We start from the raw sequence: 17,711 nt of genomic DNA, 5'->3' as shown, positions 1-17,711 counted from the left end.
TCTTCAAATTCCATGGTTTGGAATGTCACTGGAGCAATCCTTTAAAAACACAAATGTGATCCTTCTTCAGTGCAATGCTTCACTTTCTTCAGTTTCTTTCCTATTTTCAGTTCTTCAAAAACCTCATGGGGAGGCAGTGCAGCCTTCTAGGGTCTTTGGGAGTTTCCAGTCCAGCTTCCATCGTTTACTGGCTGCGTGATTTTAGACAAGGTGCCTCTCAAAGCGGTAGGCTCCTGTTTGTTAAATAGAGGTGGTAACTCATGGGGTGGGTGTGAAAACGAGAGGAGGTAATTCACATGCAGCTTTGAGCACAGTGCTGGCATGCACCGTGAGCATGCCCGCACACAGCTCTGGTGTTTCACACTTCCTTTCCCTGCCTTGGGTGACGTCTTCTCAAGGTGACCTCCCACTGACCATTCTGCCATTAAACCTAGTGAACTGAATGCTTCTGCATCGTTCAATCATCACCTGCTAGACCAAGTCTTTCCCCAACATCTTCAGCCAGGAGCAAGTGTTTCCCTCCTCTCCTTGCTCACTCAGATCAAGTTGCTACAAAAGCATGTACTGTTAAAAGTGTACTTGCATCCATGTCTTTATCATTTGATGGAGAACGTCTAGAATAAAGAGCTAACCTGAACCTCTAACATCTAGCATATTGCCTAGAAAAATGTTGACCTAAAAATGGTTACTCAAAAACCACAGAAGGACCAGAGGAAAATTTAAGCAAATTTTAAAAGATAAAGAGTAAATAAGAATTTTGTAGGAATAACATGAATATTAGAAATTACAAAGAAAAGGGGGGAGGGTTTAGCTTAATGATAAAGTGCCTGCTTAGCATGCGTGAAGTCCTGGGTTCAGTCCCCAGCACATTCAGAAAGAAAGAAAGAAAGAAAGAAAGAAAGAAAGAAAGAAAGAGAGAAACCTTATTACCCCCACCTCCAAAAAAAAAGAAATTACAAAGGAAAAATCAATACATTTGATAACTTAAAAATTCCTGTATGGTATATGGCAAGACAAGTATAAACAAAGTTAACAATAAATTGGAATATATATATATATATATAACATATGACAAATCACTCATATCCTTAATAAACACCTGCAAACTGAAAAAAAAAAAGGACAAAAGTCCAATAGAAAAATGGGGGAAACGAGGCTAGCCACACTCATACACACAAAAAGACAAATGGCCAATAGGTATTTGAAAAGATATTCAAAACACTACTTGTAATACATGAAAACAAAAACAAAATGTTTTAATTTCAAAGACTGCCAACAATTAAAAATACTGATAGTATGTCGCACAAGTAGTTGTGTACACTGAGGGTGATTTGGCCATGGTTTGCAAAACTTAAAACATGCCTACCCATTGGTACAGAAAATTTCTTTCAAAGAATTTATTCTGATCAAAAGTTTGATGGACTGAACACACACACACACACACTACATGTATTAAAAAACAATCACGGCATTTTTGGGAACTGGTTAATTTAAAACAGCCGCTAAATGATACTTAATGAATGATAAATGAGAAAGCCTGGTACAAAATGCATTAAAAAATACGGAACTCTAGGTTTATATATGCATGGAAAGACATCCGAAAGGGTAGGCACCAAAAAGGTAACAGCGGTTACCTATGCAAAAAGTTAACACCGACCTATGAAAATTAATTTTCTTTCTTTTTCAGCCTTTCTCTATTCTTTGAACCTTTTATGGGAACAGGAAAAACAACCAAACAGCAAAGGATGTCTCCCTCCCTCCCTCCCTTTCTGACTATCCTGAGACAACTGTTTCTTAGAGAAGACATTTGTCAATGCTATACTCTCATAACTTCTCATGACCTTTCACTGGAAGGTAAGAAAGAAAATTCTAGGAGAGAAATAATTCCTCACGCCTTTTCTTTTACTTATTTCTTAAGGCTTTGACTTTGTATTGACAGTGAATACGAGGGAAGGGGACCTCTAAGGGAATGGAAGAAAGAAAATTTATGGACGGCTGCACTTTTGTTAAAGGTTGCGAGGTCAATCTGATGATGACATTGGCCTCCCCATTGATTTGGGGGTTTATCAGGCTGATCTGGCTGGACAGACCTCTCTCTCTGTTTCACATGCACACTCAACAGAAAAGGACGGCCTTCCCTGAGTGAGTGCCCTATTCCTTTTTTCCCCCAAGGGTAAAGGCACTATTCTTCACTCTTGAAAAGATTCATCATGCTAACTGATGAAGAAATGAAATTCTTTACCTGATCTAAACTATAACAACAAAAATCACTGTGTTAGTGTGTGAGTTACTGAAGCACAGGAAGACCAGTGAAAATTCTATGTTTGTGCTTAATTAAGGCAATAAAAGATGAGCTTATTCTTTGATGATAAAAGTAATTTTTGCCAGGTACCACCTGGATTGTATCACCTTAATTTCGACCACAGTGACTAAATCATAACAAATGTTCAACGAGTATCTGTTGACCTGACCAGAGTACATGAGTATATTAACTATGTAATTTGTACGTTTCCGTGTGGGGAGAGAGAAAATCAAAGGGCGATGCTTATGACAGTGGCACTAGCAGGCACTGAAGTAGGATGATGACCACTAAGCAGAAAAAAATAGGTAACTGGAAAAAAAGGAACATTTTGAGTTTTATTTAGGAGTCAGATATTCAATTATATTCATTGATGGATCCTTGAAAAGAGTACAAATACTAGAGATCTAATCTCACATTAAAAGGCTACTTTTCTCGCTAGTCCCACAAAGTAAATAGAGTTAAGTGGTATCAGAGCCGATATTCAAAGTATTTAACAATGGGTTGGACACGGGCACTGACGAGCAGAAAGGATGTCCGACAACACGTCAGCAACACAGACGCTGAATTCCGACCCTGCAGAGCACTCACCTATCTACTTGGCAGGTGCTGTTGTAAAAAAAAAAAAATCCCCTGCAAATACATATGCTCCATTTATTACATCTCACTTGTGACTGGTGCATCTCAGAAACCACTTAAAATTCTTCTGCAGCACACCGCTGACAGATACAAGTAACGTACACAGTTAGCCAGAAGAGACTCTCTCAGTGGCTGGATAGTTCCTAGCTGAGTGCCGGGAATCTGTCTGCGAATACTGACTTCTGTGGTGGTGACGCTCCTCGTTGACCTCGCGTGTTCAGAAACAGCACAGCGCTGTACCACGAGCGCGTGATCTCGGCCAAGCGACAACCCTTTCGGTGCCTGGTTTGACCACTTTCACAAGGAGGGCGTTACCTGAGATTGAAAGCTGACAGAGAGGCTTCACCTCGCTTTCATCTCTGACAGGTGGCGGCTGAAGAGGTGCGGGGCCGAGCGCGGTGACGAGGATAACGGGGCCGCGGGCAGGGGCCGCGGGAGACAGCGCCCGGGTCCATCAGCCGGGTCTGCCGCGGTCAGAGGAGGGAAGCCGGAGGACGCAGCAAGCCACGGAGTTGCCATCCCGACTCAGTGATCCCTCAGGTTCTTTCAAGCTCTAACACTCTATTTTCCTCTTAAATGATATGACTCCAACTGGTTAGTTATTTCACTTTCCGAAGTACATAATTTATAACTAAGGAGTATTGTAGCTAATGATAGAAACCGGTTCGCTGCAAAAGTGTCAAGCTCTCCCACCTACGGCTCCGCAGCGCCCTTATCCAGTTACAGAGTTTCACGGGCCATCACAGATCACTTCGTGAACGGGAGGACGCATCGCTGCCTACTGCTCTTGTTGGCCAAACACACAGTCTGTGATTTATGTCAGTGCACAAACACCGTTCACACGTTGACGCAGTAGGCCCTTCCCTATGCTTCCTAGCAGATCAAAACCTGATGGGGTCATTTCTGACATTTGAGATAAGCCATTTCCCAATAGTCTGAATGATTCTCTATGTTCTGAAACAGTGAAAGAAAAGGCATATTCACAACTCCTATTAGCAGCTTCCATCACTGGGGTGACCATTCAACAAAAAACATGATCAATACTACATCCGAAAAGCTGGAAAATCCACGTAGAGGAATGAGTACCTAATCCAGTCACGGTTTTACGGATGCACGGTCCTCTGGAGAGCATCCCTGAGTGCCAGGTGACAGCCCTGAGTGATGGGACTTACATTTAGTCCGCCGAAAGACGGGCAGTATCACAAGAATCAGAGAACTTCCTACTGATTGTGCACTGAGGGAGATTCCTGCCCAGCGTTCGCTCCTGCAAGCGCATCAGTTATTTCGTGGGCATGAAATGTCACACAACTGCCCACGTCTCACCAGGGACAAGTCCAACACATGTAAGCTCTAGCGTGCGTCCAAGACAGACCTCATTCCTTGCGCAAAGTCAGCTTTCCCATTTATCGCCACATGGTGAGAAATGACTTAAAACACTCTGCGATTTAGAATATATTGGGGGGACGGTATAGCTTAAGCAGTAGAGTGCATGCATAGCATGCACGAGGCCCTGGGTTCAATCCCCAGTACCTCCTCCAAATATAAATTAAAAAAATAAAGGCAATTACCTCCCCTTCAGAAAACAAGAGGAAAAAAATAGACTACATTTGTATCAACCTCTCCCCCCATGACATACAGCCTTATGAGACACTTCTTAACCAAATAAATAAATAAAAGCAACTGAACGATAATGTAACGTCCCGACTGACAGACAAAGGGGTTTGAGAAATCGTCCTTACCTATGAAGTAGGACAGGAGTACTGCCAGGAGCACCGAGACCCCTACGGCGCACAGGGCGGTGCACTTCCAGCTGCAGTACTTGGAAGACTTCTTGAACTTGAAAGCGCTTCTTGACAGGGTGTTTCTAGGCAGCGGCCGAGTAGGCGGCGAGTAAACAGAACCAGACGCCATTGTGTATCCTGGGGTCGCAGTGCTGAACAGTGGCGTGGTCCCCGTTCCTGTTTTGAATAGGAAATGCCTGCAGAACAAGAGGACATGCTGTCAGACACGACGACGTGAAAGAGGGCGGGCAGAGCCGGCCAGGCCCGAGCTCTCCCCTCCTGCCTCTCTCTGGCTTGTGAACACTTACCGCATATAATTCAAACAAAGAGCAATGGAGAACATATCTTAACCAAGAAAACCCAACTCGTAGAGATGCCTGCGGGATGAGAGAGACTGATTTCTAATGAGACTAGGAGGAGTTACGCACACAAGCGATCACCATCCCTTCAAGGGGGATCGTGAGAGACTGCAGAGACGTTCTAAACACAAAAGCATCTCCAAGCTTCCCTCTATCAATTGCCGAAGAACGTCTCCCCACATGTGGCTTAAGGAGAGTACTTGCTAACTTCCTAGCAGGACATGCGCTTGCTACCCATGAGAAGATGGACTCCTACGAACACGAGCTTGCACGACCGCGTGCACGCCCATTTCTTTTCTGGGTGTGCCTAGGAAACGTTCTTATCCAACCTGCCTTCCCCCATAACAAGTATGGTCAGGCTTGGCCACAGGCAGCTGGTCAGTTCACAAGGGAGGCAAACTAATTTTATTTTGAGTGGATGTCAAACAGGAGGGTAGATCTGCTGGGGGGAGAAGTGGAGGGAGAAAGAATTCACAGAGCACTTTCTAAAACCAACCTAAATAAATGAAGAGTTCAGTGAGGCAGGTGTTAGATCAACTACAGAAAGCCCCCCTACCAACGTGAGCTGAGTAACAGGGGTAAAACTGCATCTAGAAGGTGTCTGTTCTCTTACTTTGAAAACGTTTAAGCCGAAATTGAATGATCCCATGATTGGAGTGCTGTATAGGGAATAATTCAGGAAAGATGACCAGTTTTAAGATTCCTATTAACAAGAAAAGTCCCCACATCTAGAAAAAAGCACCATACTTCTCATAGATTACATTTCACAGTATGCTAGTATCGTCTTGGGTGTTTGGTTTGTGTCCTGACATTTATTACTGTTTCCCTGATGATGTCTGATGAAGTCAACAGACTCTGCTCTGCCTTTCAGACGCAGGAGGCTGTAGGTGACATGAAGGTTCCACTGTGGTACAATCCAGCCTCCACGCAAGATGACTTTCAATGGGACACAGCTGAATATTTAAAATTTTAATACTAATTGTACTTATTTTAATGGGTATTAGAAAATGAACTGAATATGTCAAGTTAGGGGGTTAAAAGCACAGAACCCAGAAGCGAGATTGCTTCCATACCAGCTACGTGTCCTTGGGCAGGATATGTAACTCCTCTCTGAGTTTTGGTGTCTTAATCTGGAAAATGGGAACAGGAATCGTATCTACCTGTTGGGGTTATTATGAGGCTTAAATGAGCTAGTAGTCATTGTAAAGTACTCGGAATACAGTAAACACAACATAAGTGTTTGAGAAATGAAAGTAGAATCAAACTCATAATTTCATGTATATTATTGCTTAGGAGAGGCATTAAATTACCAGGAATTTAAGTTACAGAGAGTCTATTTCCAGAAAATTGCTAGGTGAATAATAATGTAGCTCGTGTACAGATACCTTAAAAGTCATGAAAGTCTGCCTAACACGGGTATAGGGGAAAGGATTCCGGATCAGAAATCAGCAGAGCTGGGTATAAGTTCCCAGATTGATGATCACTTCCTGGCCTGAGGATCCCACTTGCTTCTTTAAATTGAGGCTAACAACCTGCTTACCTCACACAGCTGTAAACCAGTTAATGAATCTAAAAATGCTTTGTCAACCACAAAATTAGAACAGATGCAAATGATAAGTAACTGCTTCTATAAATTACACTAGCAACTGTATTGTGAATCCATTTTCCCCCTTGAAACTACTATATGAAGCAAATTTTAAAGTTTATAACCTGAATTAAATGTTGGAAGTGGTATTTTTAGCACCTACTACCACATTCATATTCGGCACGATTACTAAGAATGTGGGCTCTGGAACCAGGCTGTCTGAGTTTAAATCCAGACTTCACTTACAATTACCTGAATGAAGTTTGTAAGTTATTCAAATTTTCTATCTCGGTTTTATCATCTATGAAATGGGAATAATCATAGTACCTAGTAAACAGGCATTTTATGAGGATGAAGTGAATGTTTACATCTGGCACCAGGTAAGTACTCCATGTGCATTGGCTATTTTTCTTCCCAAATTCACTCACTGGAGGCTATATTCCAAAAGATCCAAAAGTATCATCTGAAGACGTTAAATCCCAGTTCACAACAGAACACCCTCAAAACCAATGTCTTCAAAATGAACTCCCTGGTTTACAAATTTGATGTTGGCGATTCCACTCGAGGGCCTGTACTCTGGATGAGAAGACAGACTGTATCGTGCCAAGGAGGAATGTGATCATTCAGATCAGGTGCAGGCAACCTTCTTCTGTAAAGGACCAAACATTGAATATTTTAAGCTTTTCGGGCCATACCATCACAACGAAGCTTACTTAGTAACAGCAGCGCCAGACGATACATAATTGATTGAGTATGGCTGTAATCAAATCAAACTTGATTTATGGACATCGGAATTTTAATCTCATAGAATTTTGCATGTCATGAAATCTTTTAACTTTTAAAAATCACTTAAAGATGGAAAAATCATAGCCCATGATCACTACAAAAACAGCTGACACGATGGATGGCTCCCTGATCCGAGGTTCTCACCGTTTTAGGATTACACGTGACAAGTGAGCAAGGGCCTGGCTCAGGGGCCCACAGTACTGACTATTTCCTCAAAGCCACTGGAAATGATTAAATAAAAAAAAGTGTCTCAAAGGAGACACATGAGAAAGTAAGGCTGGACAGATCCATGTGACTAGACAGAGAGCCTACAGAAGCCCTGTTCCCTTTACTTTCCCTCATATCATCCTGCTTCATTTCTTCAAAGTGCTTATTACAATCGGTTATGATCTTGTCTGTCTACCCGTGTGGTGGGTTAAAATTTCTAATGCTATTTAAAATGTGTGTGTTTTTTTTTTCCTTCCTGAAAATGTCCCCCTTCCTGTCTTGGCTCTGCCTCTCCTCCCTCAGTTCCAGTAGCTGCGTTATTTACTGCACTGCCTCCAGGAGAGATAAGACAAGACGAGAAAGAGGAACAGTCAGCATCTTGCTGGCTTCCTAAAGCCCGGTCTACTGGGTGAAATGGAGTGGACTGGGCTGTAACCAGAATGTTTGGCAGAAATACAGTGTCAGATAAAAAAGGAGTTTCTCTTCAGACCTGGAGACCTTCGGGCTGGGAGCAGAACGAGAACTGGAGGGGAGCTGATGAGAACAGAGGATGCCACCGGGTGGGCGGAGAGAAGCCGGACCTCGCCTTCGGCCAGCAGCACCTGGGGTGGCTGTAGTCTGCAAGTCTCCAAAGAAGCCTGAGGCTCTCCCTACACTCCCGTGCCTTGACTGAGGGTGTGGAAATAGCAGAATGAGCTACCTGACGAAGCCCTGCACACAGGAACCAGCAGCACCTGAGCAGAAACCAGGGGGTGGGTGTGGCTCAGTCGTAGAGCAGATGCTCAGCGAGAGGGAGGTTCTGGGTTCAATCTCCAGCACCTCCTTAAAAAAAAGAACAGCAACCGGTATGGAGGCCCGTGGCCAAAGGCAGACTCCCTTGCCTTAGTCCTTGGTACCATGAAGAACCTCTAGGGGGACAGCAGAAATAGAGAGCATCTGGATAAAATTAAAATGTGAAATAAACTGAATTTAGGAGGTAAAGATTCCCTTAGACTGGACAATTTTCTCATTAAGGATTAGGAAGAGAGAACTGGTGGCGGGTGGGGATGGATGAGGGTGGAGGATTCTCTGTGCCTTGGAGACAAGAGGTCCCACTCCTGGCTCCCCAGGCGGAGGGCTGGAGAAGTGGGACCACGGAGTGGACCGGGGGCCTTGGGAGTAGAAGAAACCTGTCCTTAAACCTCAGACAGAGACCTGCGGAGGTCACAGGATCCCAAAGAGAACTGGCGGGTGGAGGGTGGCGGTGATGCCGTTACAGGGAGCCGCCCTGAGATCCCGTGTCTCAGCGTGACTCATAAGAAGCAGAATGACCTCCACAGCTCCAAGAGTAGCAGAGAAATGGTAGCATGTGCCACTGGACCGGAAGGGGCCACGCGGACTGGGGTGCAGGCTGTCTCAGCGGTAACACGCGATCAGCAACGAGGGAACAGAGAGCACCCAGACTCAGCATTGTGGGGCAGCAGATCCAGCAGCAGGTGCTCCCCGCTGCGCTCACAGCAGCGATTGGGGGGTGGCGGAGGAGAGGGAGAGCCCCACATCACCCGAGTATATACAGAAAAATATTTTTAAAAGCTGTGTATCTAGTGTACTAAGTTGATGGATACCAATGATACAGCCACTGCAGAACTCTGCTGCCTGTCTTCTCCCGTTAGCATGTAAACTCTACCAAGGCTTATTCACCTCTGAGTATTTTCAGGACTTAGTTCCTGGCACATAGTTGTTGCACCACAAATAATGTAAAATAAATAAAACGGTGACCATTGTGCCGAGGCGGAAATTGAGTCTCAGAGAAATTAAGCACTTTGGACAAAGACTTAACAGCTAATAAGTACATGGCGAAATAAGAACAAATAAATAAAAGTTGGAAATTGTAGGGACCAAAATGAAAAGCAAATCTGGAAAACGTGTTACAGCTTTATTCAGAGTGGTCTGGGCTGTTTTCCCAGCGGGAAATGAGGTTTGAAGCTGAGCCGATGGGACTAAAGATTATGACCTTGGTCTCCAAACCAAAAAAAAAAAAAAAAAAAAAAAAAAAAAAGCTCAAGACAATGCACTAGACACACACCGACTTCAAACTGGACATCTTTGTTTCAGTTTCTGAAATCTACGTATCGATACACGATGTCCATCTGCTTTCGTGACCCTGGCAAGGAACTCTTCCAAGAACTAGGCTTGAATTGCTAGGAAATTATTATTTTTCTTGGAGCAAAATGCAACTTTGAGATACTGTTGAAAAGAAAGATGTACTATTGAAAAATACAATGTTCATCAATGTGAGTGGAACCAGAGACTCTGTACCTTCAAAGAGTTTCTAACTTATTTAATTCATACATTTACTTCTGTTGCTGTGAGAGAAAGTAGAATTTGATTTTTTTTTTTAATTTGGCCACTGCCTTTATATCTCAGAAGTACATTTCCTCTTCCTCTTCCTCTGTCTAAATTACTATCCATGTCGGGGGTGGGGGGGCATCAAACTAGTGCCTTGGAGATGTATGTACATAATAAATAATTGAAAGAGAAATCAAATCACCTGTGAATTATATTTCAGAATCATTGGTCTTCAGTGTTTTCAGATGGCTTTCTAGTAGGGAAGTATAGAAAGAATTTGTAAAGATTGCTTAAATTGATGTATTTTGAAACCATGTACAAATAATGTCATTCATGTGAGGATGGTTCCTGTAGGTAAAATTAGATCTCAATATAGAAATGTTAAAATGCACATGTAAAAAGTCTCACAGACACTAACAAGAAGAGTGGAAAAGGTCTCTTTCAACGTACTTCCTACAGAGAACATTAGTTTCAGATTTGGTAGGAATCTGTCAATTTTGGGGTTCAGACAGCATGCTGTCTTTCCAAAGTCAACAGTGTCCTTTCCACTGCAATACAGATAACACAAAACACTGACAAGTGTATTTTATGACTAATGTGTATCTTTAAAAGCCCAGGACTTAAAAAAAAAAAAAACAGTTTCAAGGTTGAACGCCATGCTTACTTTATGTTTAGAACTCCACAGATATTTAATGAACGAACAGATAAATGAGTACAGGAATTCAGCTATGTGAAAAGTATGTACCAGGAGTTTCCATGTGAGAAACTCCTTTCATCACCCAGTTCTCCAGAAGGCGCCTACCCCTGAGTGTCATTTCAGTCTTTCCCACCCGGTGACTCTCCGCCGGGTCATCCAGCCTTGGGGATATGCTTCTCACAATATAAAAAATTTCTGCAAAAATTACTATCAAAAACATCTGGTTTTGACCCGGCACCCGCATGAGGTTTGGAGCATAAAGGCAGAAATTTTCTTTCCTTCTCAGACCATATTTGGGAATGAAAAAAGCAGACTCTGTGAGAATATTCCCCCATTGTATTCGGCGATAAAGCAGAAGCACCAGCAGCTTCTTTTTAACACAGAGCACACCCGAGCAGGCTGATTTCGCTCTGATGTTTCTAATGATGCCCTGCATGGCGCCTGCCTCCAGTTCCTCAGCTATCTGTGCCACTGTTTTCACTCTGGTGATGAACTCGAGACGCACACCTGAAGAGGGACTATCAGAGACTGAGATGAGGAAAATCAATTTCAAAGCCCCAGAGGCAGCTGGTGCAGAAGGTCACCGAACACTAACAGTTGCTCTGTGGCTTTGGAATCTTGAGGGGGATTCTATTGACAAAAACAAGCAGGCGAGCACCGTGGGACTGCGTGGCATCATTAACTGTGACGCCGTGGAGCAGCAGAAACACAACTATGGGTGGGTCACTTGGTATTAAGCACAATTAATTGCTCGTTTTGCTTAAGTTGAAAGACCCATTTCTTTGTTGATCTGCCTTCAACCTTTTGATTTCAGCTTCCCCCTTCTGGTTCGAGCTTGTATTTCTGACCGATTCTGTGATAGCTCTTTCTCTGGGTCATGTCACAAATTGGAAATTAGCGGGGACAAAGACTGAATCTCTTCATCTTTCTCGCAGTCCCATTCCCATCTTTTAGTCACTGTTGGTAACTGTATCCTTTACGTCTCTCTAATGGGCTAAGGGGTAATTTTCAATTACTTTTCTATCCTGCCCATCCCCTCCTCTCACCAGTATTCAACCTGTCAGAGAATCTTGCATTCTTTCCTTTACAGCATTTCTTCCTTGCTTTTTTTTATTTCTTTCTTTTTTTTTCTTGGCCAGGGTGGAGAAGTTCTTCTGAGTTCTTACACTTCAATTACCTGTTTTTTATTTTGTTTGGCCAAAGCCAAGAAGAGGCAAACGTATTTCAAATTTTCTTCTATTCTCAAATGAAATGTCATATTTTAAATACCAAACCTGCACAGTACCACTGAATTGCTTCTATTTGTCCAGCTATAATTTCTACCTACCCTTACCTCAGACCACTTACAATTGCTTCTTATAATCTGTTTTGCTCTTTTACTCAATGTCTTAGTAGGTATGTTTTGTTCCTTGGTGACTCTTCAGTTTTGATTGATTTTGTCTTTCAAAGTAATCACCACAAATCTTAACTATTCCAAGACTTTTAGTCGAAAATTAATCAGATTTTTGGAGTACATTTAAATGTGGCTCTCTATCTTATATCATATGTAATATCAATTTATTCAGTGCTCATTTTAAAAGATCCTAACATCAAGTACAAAATTAAATAAGTTATAAGGTATAATTAAATTGTAAGCTTATAAGAGTCACCAGAAAACAAACAGGTTGTCTTTTGTTCAGCAGGTTAATACAATTACGTTATTCTTCTAAAATCAAGAACACAGTTTAGTAAGTTGGAAATTGTAGGCACCAAAATGAGAAACATCCCTGGATAATGTGTTACAGCATCATTCAAAGCTGTGTGAGTCTTTTCCTCAATGGGACATGAGGACAGCTGGTAAAAGTCAAAAAGAAAGTGTGCAAGCACTGAATGAAATTTTAATTAGATTAACTTCATAATCAGCTATCTTCATAGAATGGAGGGTTTTTTTTTTCCTTCAGCATTTTATACAGTGTCAAACACTTTTTGAGAGATCAGCAAACAAAGCAGATGATTAGAATGAAAAGAGAACAGTAGCCAGCATTCAGTTTCTGTCCCAAAGGCACAGCTGAAACCTTTCCTGGTGACACACAGACACCTGGAAAAATACTTCCATTGTCTAAAACCCACTGTATCTCATGCGAAGAAAGGTTCTGTTGCCCAGGAGACGTTGAAACTTTCTTCCTGCTCTGATTGTGTTTGTTGAACAGAGAGGGTAATTTACATCAAACTAAATGTGAACCGTTCACATGTCTTGATGCCGTACCGTATAGTTATGTTTCTAGGCAAATTAATAAAAATTTTACCTACAATACAGATTGCTTGCTTCCAAATTGGATGCTCTGATTTCAAAGACAACATGCCAGTAAGAAGAAAGATTGGCTACATTTGGTCAGATTTACAACCTCTTCAGAATCCAAAGTTCTCACTTAAGAGTGGAGGAAATTTTAAGGTATAGGTTCTTTCTCCTTCTGGCAAAATGTAAGTTTCTGGATTTAAGAGGCTTATTAAAGGTCTCATAAGATTTCCTCAACATCAAACGACTCTTTCAAAATGACATTTTCAGATTTGAAGCAAATGAATCCCACACTTGTGGATTAAATTTACCTGGTAATATATGAAAGCTAAAACTAACTACTGGGTTCAAAATAGTTTTAGTCACTCAGTGATGCCAAAACAATGGCTGGTTGGCCTAGAATCCCATTTAAGATTAAAAATACTTAAAATTTTTTTCAAAATATACAAAATTTAATTATTGTACATTACCTTCCATATTGCCCATTATGACTCATTTAATTACTAATAGTCTATCACTGAGAGTATTATATATTAAATAATACAGGAGTTAAAACAGCCCCAGATATTTGTCAGGATACATACGCAAGAAACAGTAAACCTGAAAGATGACAGTGACTATTATCCAAGCTTTTTGAACCTTAAAATCTGTGCTGCATCGTCACGGTCTTTAGAACTTTCACTATCAAATTCTGATTTTTCAACTCCAAAGCCAACTGGATTACCTGTTAAATGTATACCTAGCAATGTGTTTATAATGGATGAAAAACCTTGGAAAAGCAGTTTAAGTGATGTGCTTTAGGATAATGATGCAAGGAAATATAACATTTTTGGCAGCTATTAAACAGAAAACTAAAGAAAGCAAGTCCATATAGAAGATGAGGTGTTCCTAGTCAAGGCTGGGTTTGCAATGGTTTTCCTTACCTTTCAGAGACTAATTCTTAATAGATATCCAAAGACAGCTGTACAATTACTGTGCTTAAATACCTAGTTCTTTTGGAAAGAAATCTCCATCAGTCAAGGATGATGGAAACTCAGAAGCTTTGTAACATGCCGGAACTAAGACACTGCAAAGGCTGCTATGAATTTTCAGGGACAAGCCCACCCACACTGCATCTGCATTAAGAGTGCAAAAAGTATTCTGCATCATATGGCATGACCCAGTAATCCTGCTCCTGGGCATACATCCAGAAGGAACCCTACTTCAAAAAGACACCTGAACCGCAATGTTCATAGCAGCACTATTTACAATTGCCAAGACATGGAAACAACCTACATGTCCATCAACAGAAGACTGGATAAAGAAGCTGTGGTATATTTATACAATGGAATACTACTCAGCCATAAAAAATAATGCCATTTGCAGCAACATGGATGTTCCTGGAGAACGTCATTCTAAGTGAAGAAAGCCAGAAAGAGAAAGAAAAATACCATATGAGATTGCTCATATGTGGAATCTAAAAAAAAAAAAGAACATAAATACAAAACAGAAACAGACTCATAGACATAGAATACAAACTTGTGGTTGCCAAGGGGGCGGGGGATGGGAACGGACAGACTGGGATTTCAAAATTTGTAGATACTGACAGGCATACGTAGAAAAGATAAACAAGATTATACTGTAAAGCAAGGGAAATATATACAAGAACTTGTGGTAGCTCACAGTGGAAAAAAATGTGACAATGAATATATGTATGTTCATGTATAACTGAAAAATTGTGCTCTACACTGGAATTCAACACAACACTGTAAAATGACTATAACTCAATAAAAAAAATTAAAAAACAGAGAAGGTATTCTGCAGTTACCTGTCCTTCTCCTAGAAACAGTTCCGTCAGACAGATGATGGAATCACAGGTTTTGGTAGGGCCTTGTGAATGTACACAGTGAACGGTTAGGCCACCAACATGAGCAGAAATGTACTTCAAGACCATTACACACATTAACACGGAAGTTCTCAAACTTTAGCTTGCCTCAGAATCCCTTGGAGGGCTTGTTAAGACATAGAAGGTCTCGGGTGGAACCCTAGGGGCTGATGTTACTGGTCCAGGCCTCACACTTTGAGAACCACTGCAGTGAAGGTACTGGCATATTAGTTTCTTAGCTTCAGTTTAACTTCAAGCCTCCCAACTAGACTGTATAATAAAACAGGAAATCAATTCCAAAGACTCCCGCTTAGACTTCACTGCTGGGAGCTCACTCCAAGGAGTCAATTTAGAACAAATGGAATTTGTTCAATACAAGGCTCAATCCCTTTGACCTCAGAATTGAATGGCTTAAACATTTTTCATCGTTTTGTGTCATCTCTTAATTCTTTACTTCCAACACTCTTTCTTATTGTTCTTTCCTTTCAGTGTCACCTATTGTTAAGAAATTGGTTCCCCATCCATTCTAATCTCACTGCTATTTTTAAATGTCTACCATGTTTACTGGCCTTTATCTCTAAATGAGACACCAGGACCCGTTCTCTTCTGGTTCTTCTTTGCTTCCTATAGTAGCTGTAGTTCCCTGTGTGTATTAAACAGTCAGCAACATACTGTCTTATTCCCAGGTGCCTTCTTTTGGGGAGCTCTTTCCTCTTCTCTTTGAACTTAACACTTGAATTTCTGAGTCATGTAGAAGTCACGCTGATAATTCATCTCCGGTATTTACAACTTCCCCAAAGGTTTCACTACTTTCCTTCAAACAGATAATGTGCTCTCTCTACCCTTAACCTTTTTGGCTGGAGTAGTCTTTACATAATGTTTTTATATTTTTTCCTCTAAAAACTTTGCTTCAATTTATTATAGGAGAGAAAAGAGCTGTCTCTACTAACTTTCTTTATTCTGCAAAGCCCAACTCTAAATATTTTAAAGGCACTGTACACACACACACACACCTCCTTACCCCTTTACACATCTGCTACTTTGGGAAGGAAACAAAGTAACACCATTTTCCTGCACAACATGTCTCCTCCCTAACTTTTCTCCTTTGAAGCGGCTGAGGACAAAGTAGTGACAGTCAAGGCGGTGTTCCTAGCACTGGCCACCGTGGGTGCACACTCCTACACCCTGACAGAGGTTGCAGCTGTGGCAGCTTCTGATCTACAAAACTACATGATGAAAAAAATTTCTCTCACTGAGGTTCAGAGGGAGCAGAATTCCAGCATAATTGAAAAAAAAAATTCCACGCAGAATCCTGTGTTATAGTTTAAGTTTTTTCTTTTATACTTTAATTCTTTAGATACTATTTTAAAACATGTTTCCAAGGGTGGAAGCAAAAGCACCTAGGAGAGCACTTAACTGGTACCAGGACAGTAAAAAGTATTTGGAGGACTGGTTTTTAATCAACTTCTTCAAGAACCACTGTGGTGGCAGCTAGTCACACCTGCCAAAATCTGTATCTAAGAATAAAAAATTAGCAGCTGGGATCTAAAAACTTAAAAGGTTCATCTCACGGGGTGATAAAAAGGTGAAACAGTTAAGAAATAATAAAATTTACCTCGAGTTGAGTCACTGATAAACTAAACTTCAGTATTTCTCACTTTGCACTTTGATAATTTAATTTCTACTAATTTTAAAATGAGTGTAGTAAAGGTGATGTGTGTGTGTGTAAATGCTCTAAGAATTAGACAGGGCTTGTTCAAAATGGTTTAATTATTTCGCTTCTAATATAAAGGTATTATTATTATAAATTTGTCTGAAAATGTTTTATAGTAAGTAATACACAGGGCATCCCTGAATTACCAAAAAGAAAATATTTTAGATGCCTACTAATTAAAACGCCTCTTCTTTTATTACCTTTAAATTAATTATGGTATGCATTTTAAAGAAAAATATTTTAAATAAGAAAATTAAACATCCTCCAAGTGAGTAATCAGCATTAGAATGTAAATTATATATTTTGACGGGAAAACAAAAGAACAAATATGTAATGATTCTCGCTGCGACACAGTGAGTTAGTGAGACTGATAAAGGACTGCATGCTGATAGCACGTTGTGGTCTCAAATCTATTACACTTTTGAATTGATGTGCTATTATCTTTGGACAGCTTTCACACTAGGAGGTGATCCCAGCAAGAAAAATGTCTTAAATGAAAAGCTTATAAACAAGATACCTTTCACTGCTGTTACCTGAATTAATATGAGCTATTAGGTGGTTGTACTAAAAGAGATTGGAGACAAAAATTGTTTTTATAGTATTTTACAAAAAACTTGCAAGATGAATGTATTAATAATTATACATTTTAGCAATTGCTACTGAATCAGTTTGTAATTATACTGAATGTACGGACAGTCTGTGTGCATTACAGGTTAATTGGTCTCGGAAAATTGGGATGCAAAATTCTAGAGTGTATTAAGGTGACTTGTGGGAAATATACCTCAGTGAATTCTTTGCTGTTTTTCACATTTACTTTTCAGTCTTAAGTATGTGAGAGACATATAATATAAAATTTAAGTATAACCACACCTGTATAAAATATATATGGCTACAATAGGAAACAAAATACAAAATACAAAATATGTTCACTGTGACTTGTTTTAATACATGTCTGTAATCAAGCACCAAGTCAGGTTACAGAATTTGGGAGCATTAAGAACTGAGCAATAGGATTAAATATGCAGATTAAAAAAAAATTATCAAGATGGCTAAAATAGCTTAGACGCCTCTGTTTTACATTTGGGTTATTTTAATGGTGTGGCCATGGCATCAAATGCACAAATCTACGTCAGACAGTTTCTTACATGTTTTAAGATATCAGTAACACTACAGTTGG

General features: G+C 40.6%; 1 protein-coding gene across 5 annotated transcripts in view; it reads right to left on the bottom strand.

Annotated features, from left to right (window-relative positions):
• Nucleotides 1–17,711, bottom strand: part of TENM3 (teneurin transmembrane protein 3) — a 539,016-nt gene that overhangs the window by 130,948 nt on the left and 390,357 nt on the right. For all 5 annotated transcript variants that reach the window (XM_074353570.1, XM_074353571.1, XM_074353573.1 and 2 more), the window contains one exon: nucleotides 4,678–4,916. In XM_074353570.1, coding sequence (XP_074209671.1) covers nucleotides 4,678–4,916 — 239 coding nt within the window. The remainder of the gene's footprint in view (nucleotides 1–4,677; nucleotides 4,917–17,711) is intronic.

Source organism: Camelus bactrianus, chromosome 26 (assembly GCF_048773025.1).
Source record: "Camelus bactrianus isolate YW-2024 breed Bactrian camel chromosome 26, ASM4877302v1, whole genome shotgun sequence".
In the NCBI taxonomy this organism is placed as follows: domain Eukaryota; kingdom Metazoa; phylum Chordata; class Mammalia; order Artiodactyla; family Camelidae; genus Camelus; species Camelus bactrianus.
This window is presented reverse-complemented; position numbering and strand designations above follow the sequence as displayed.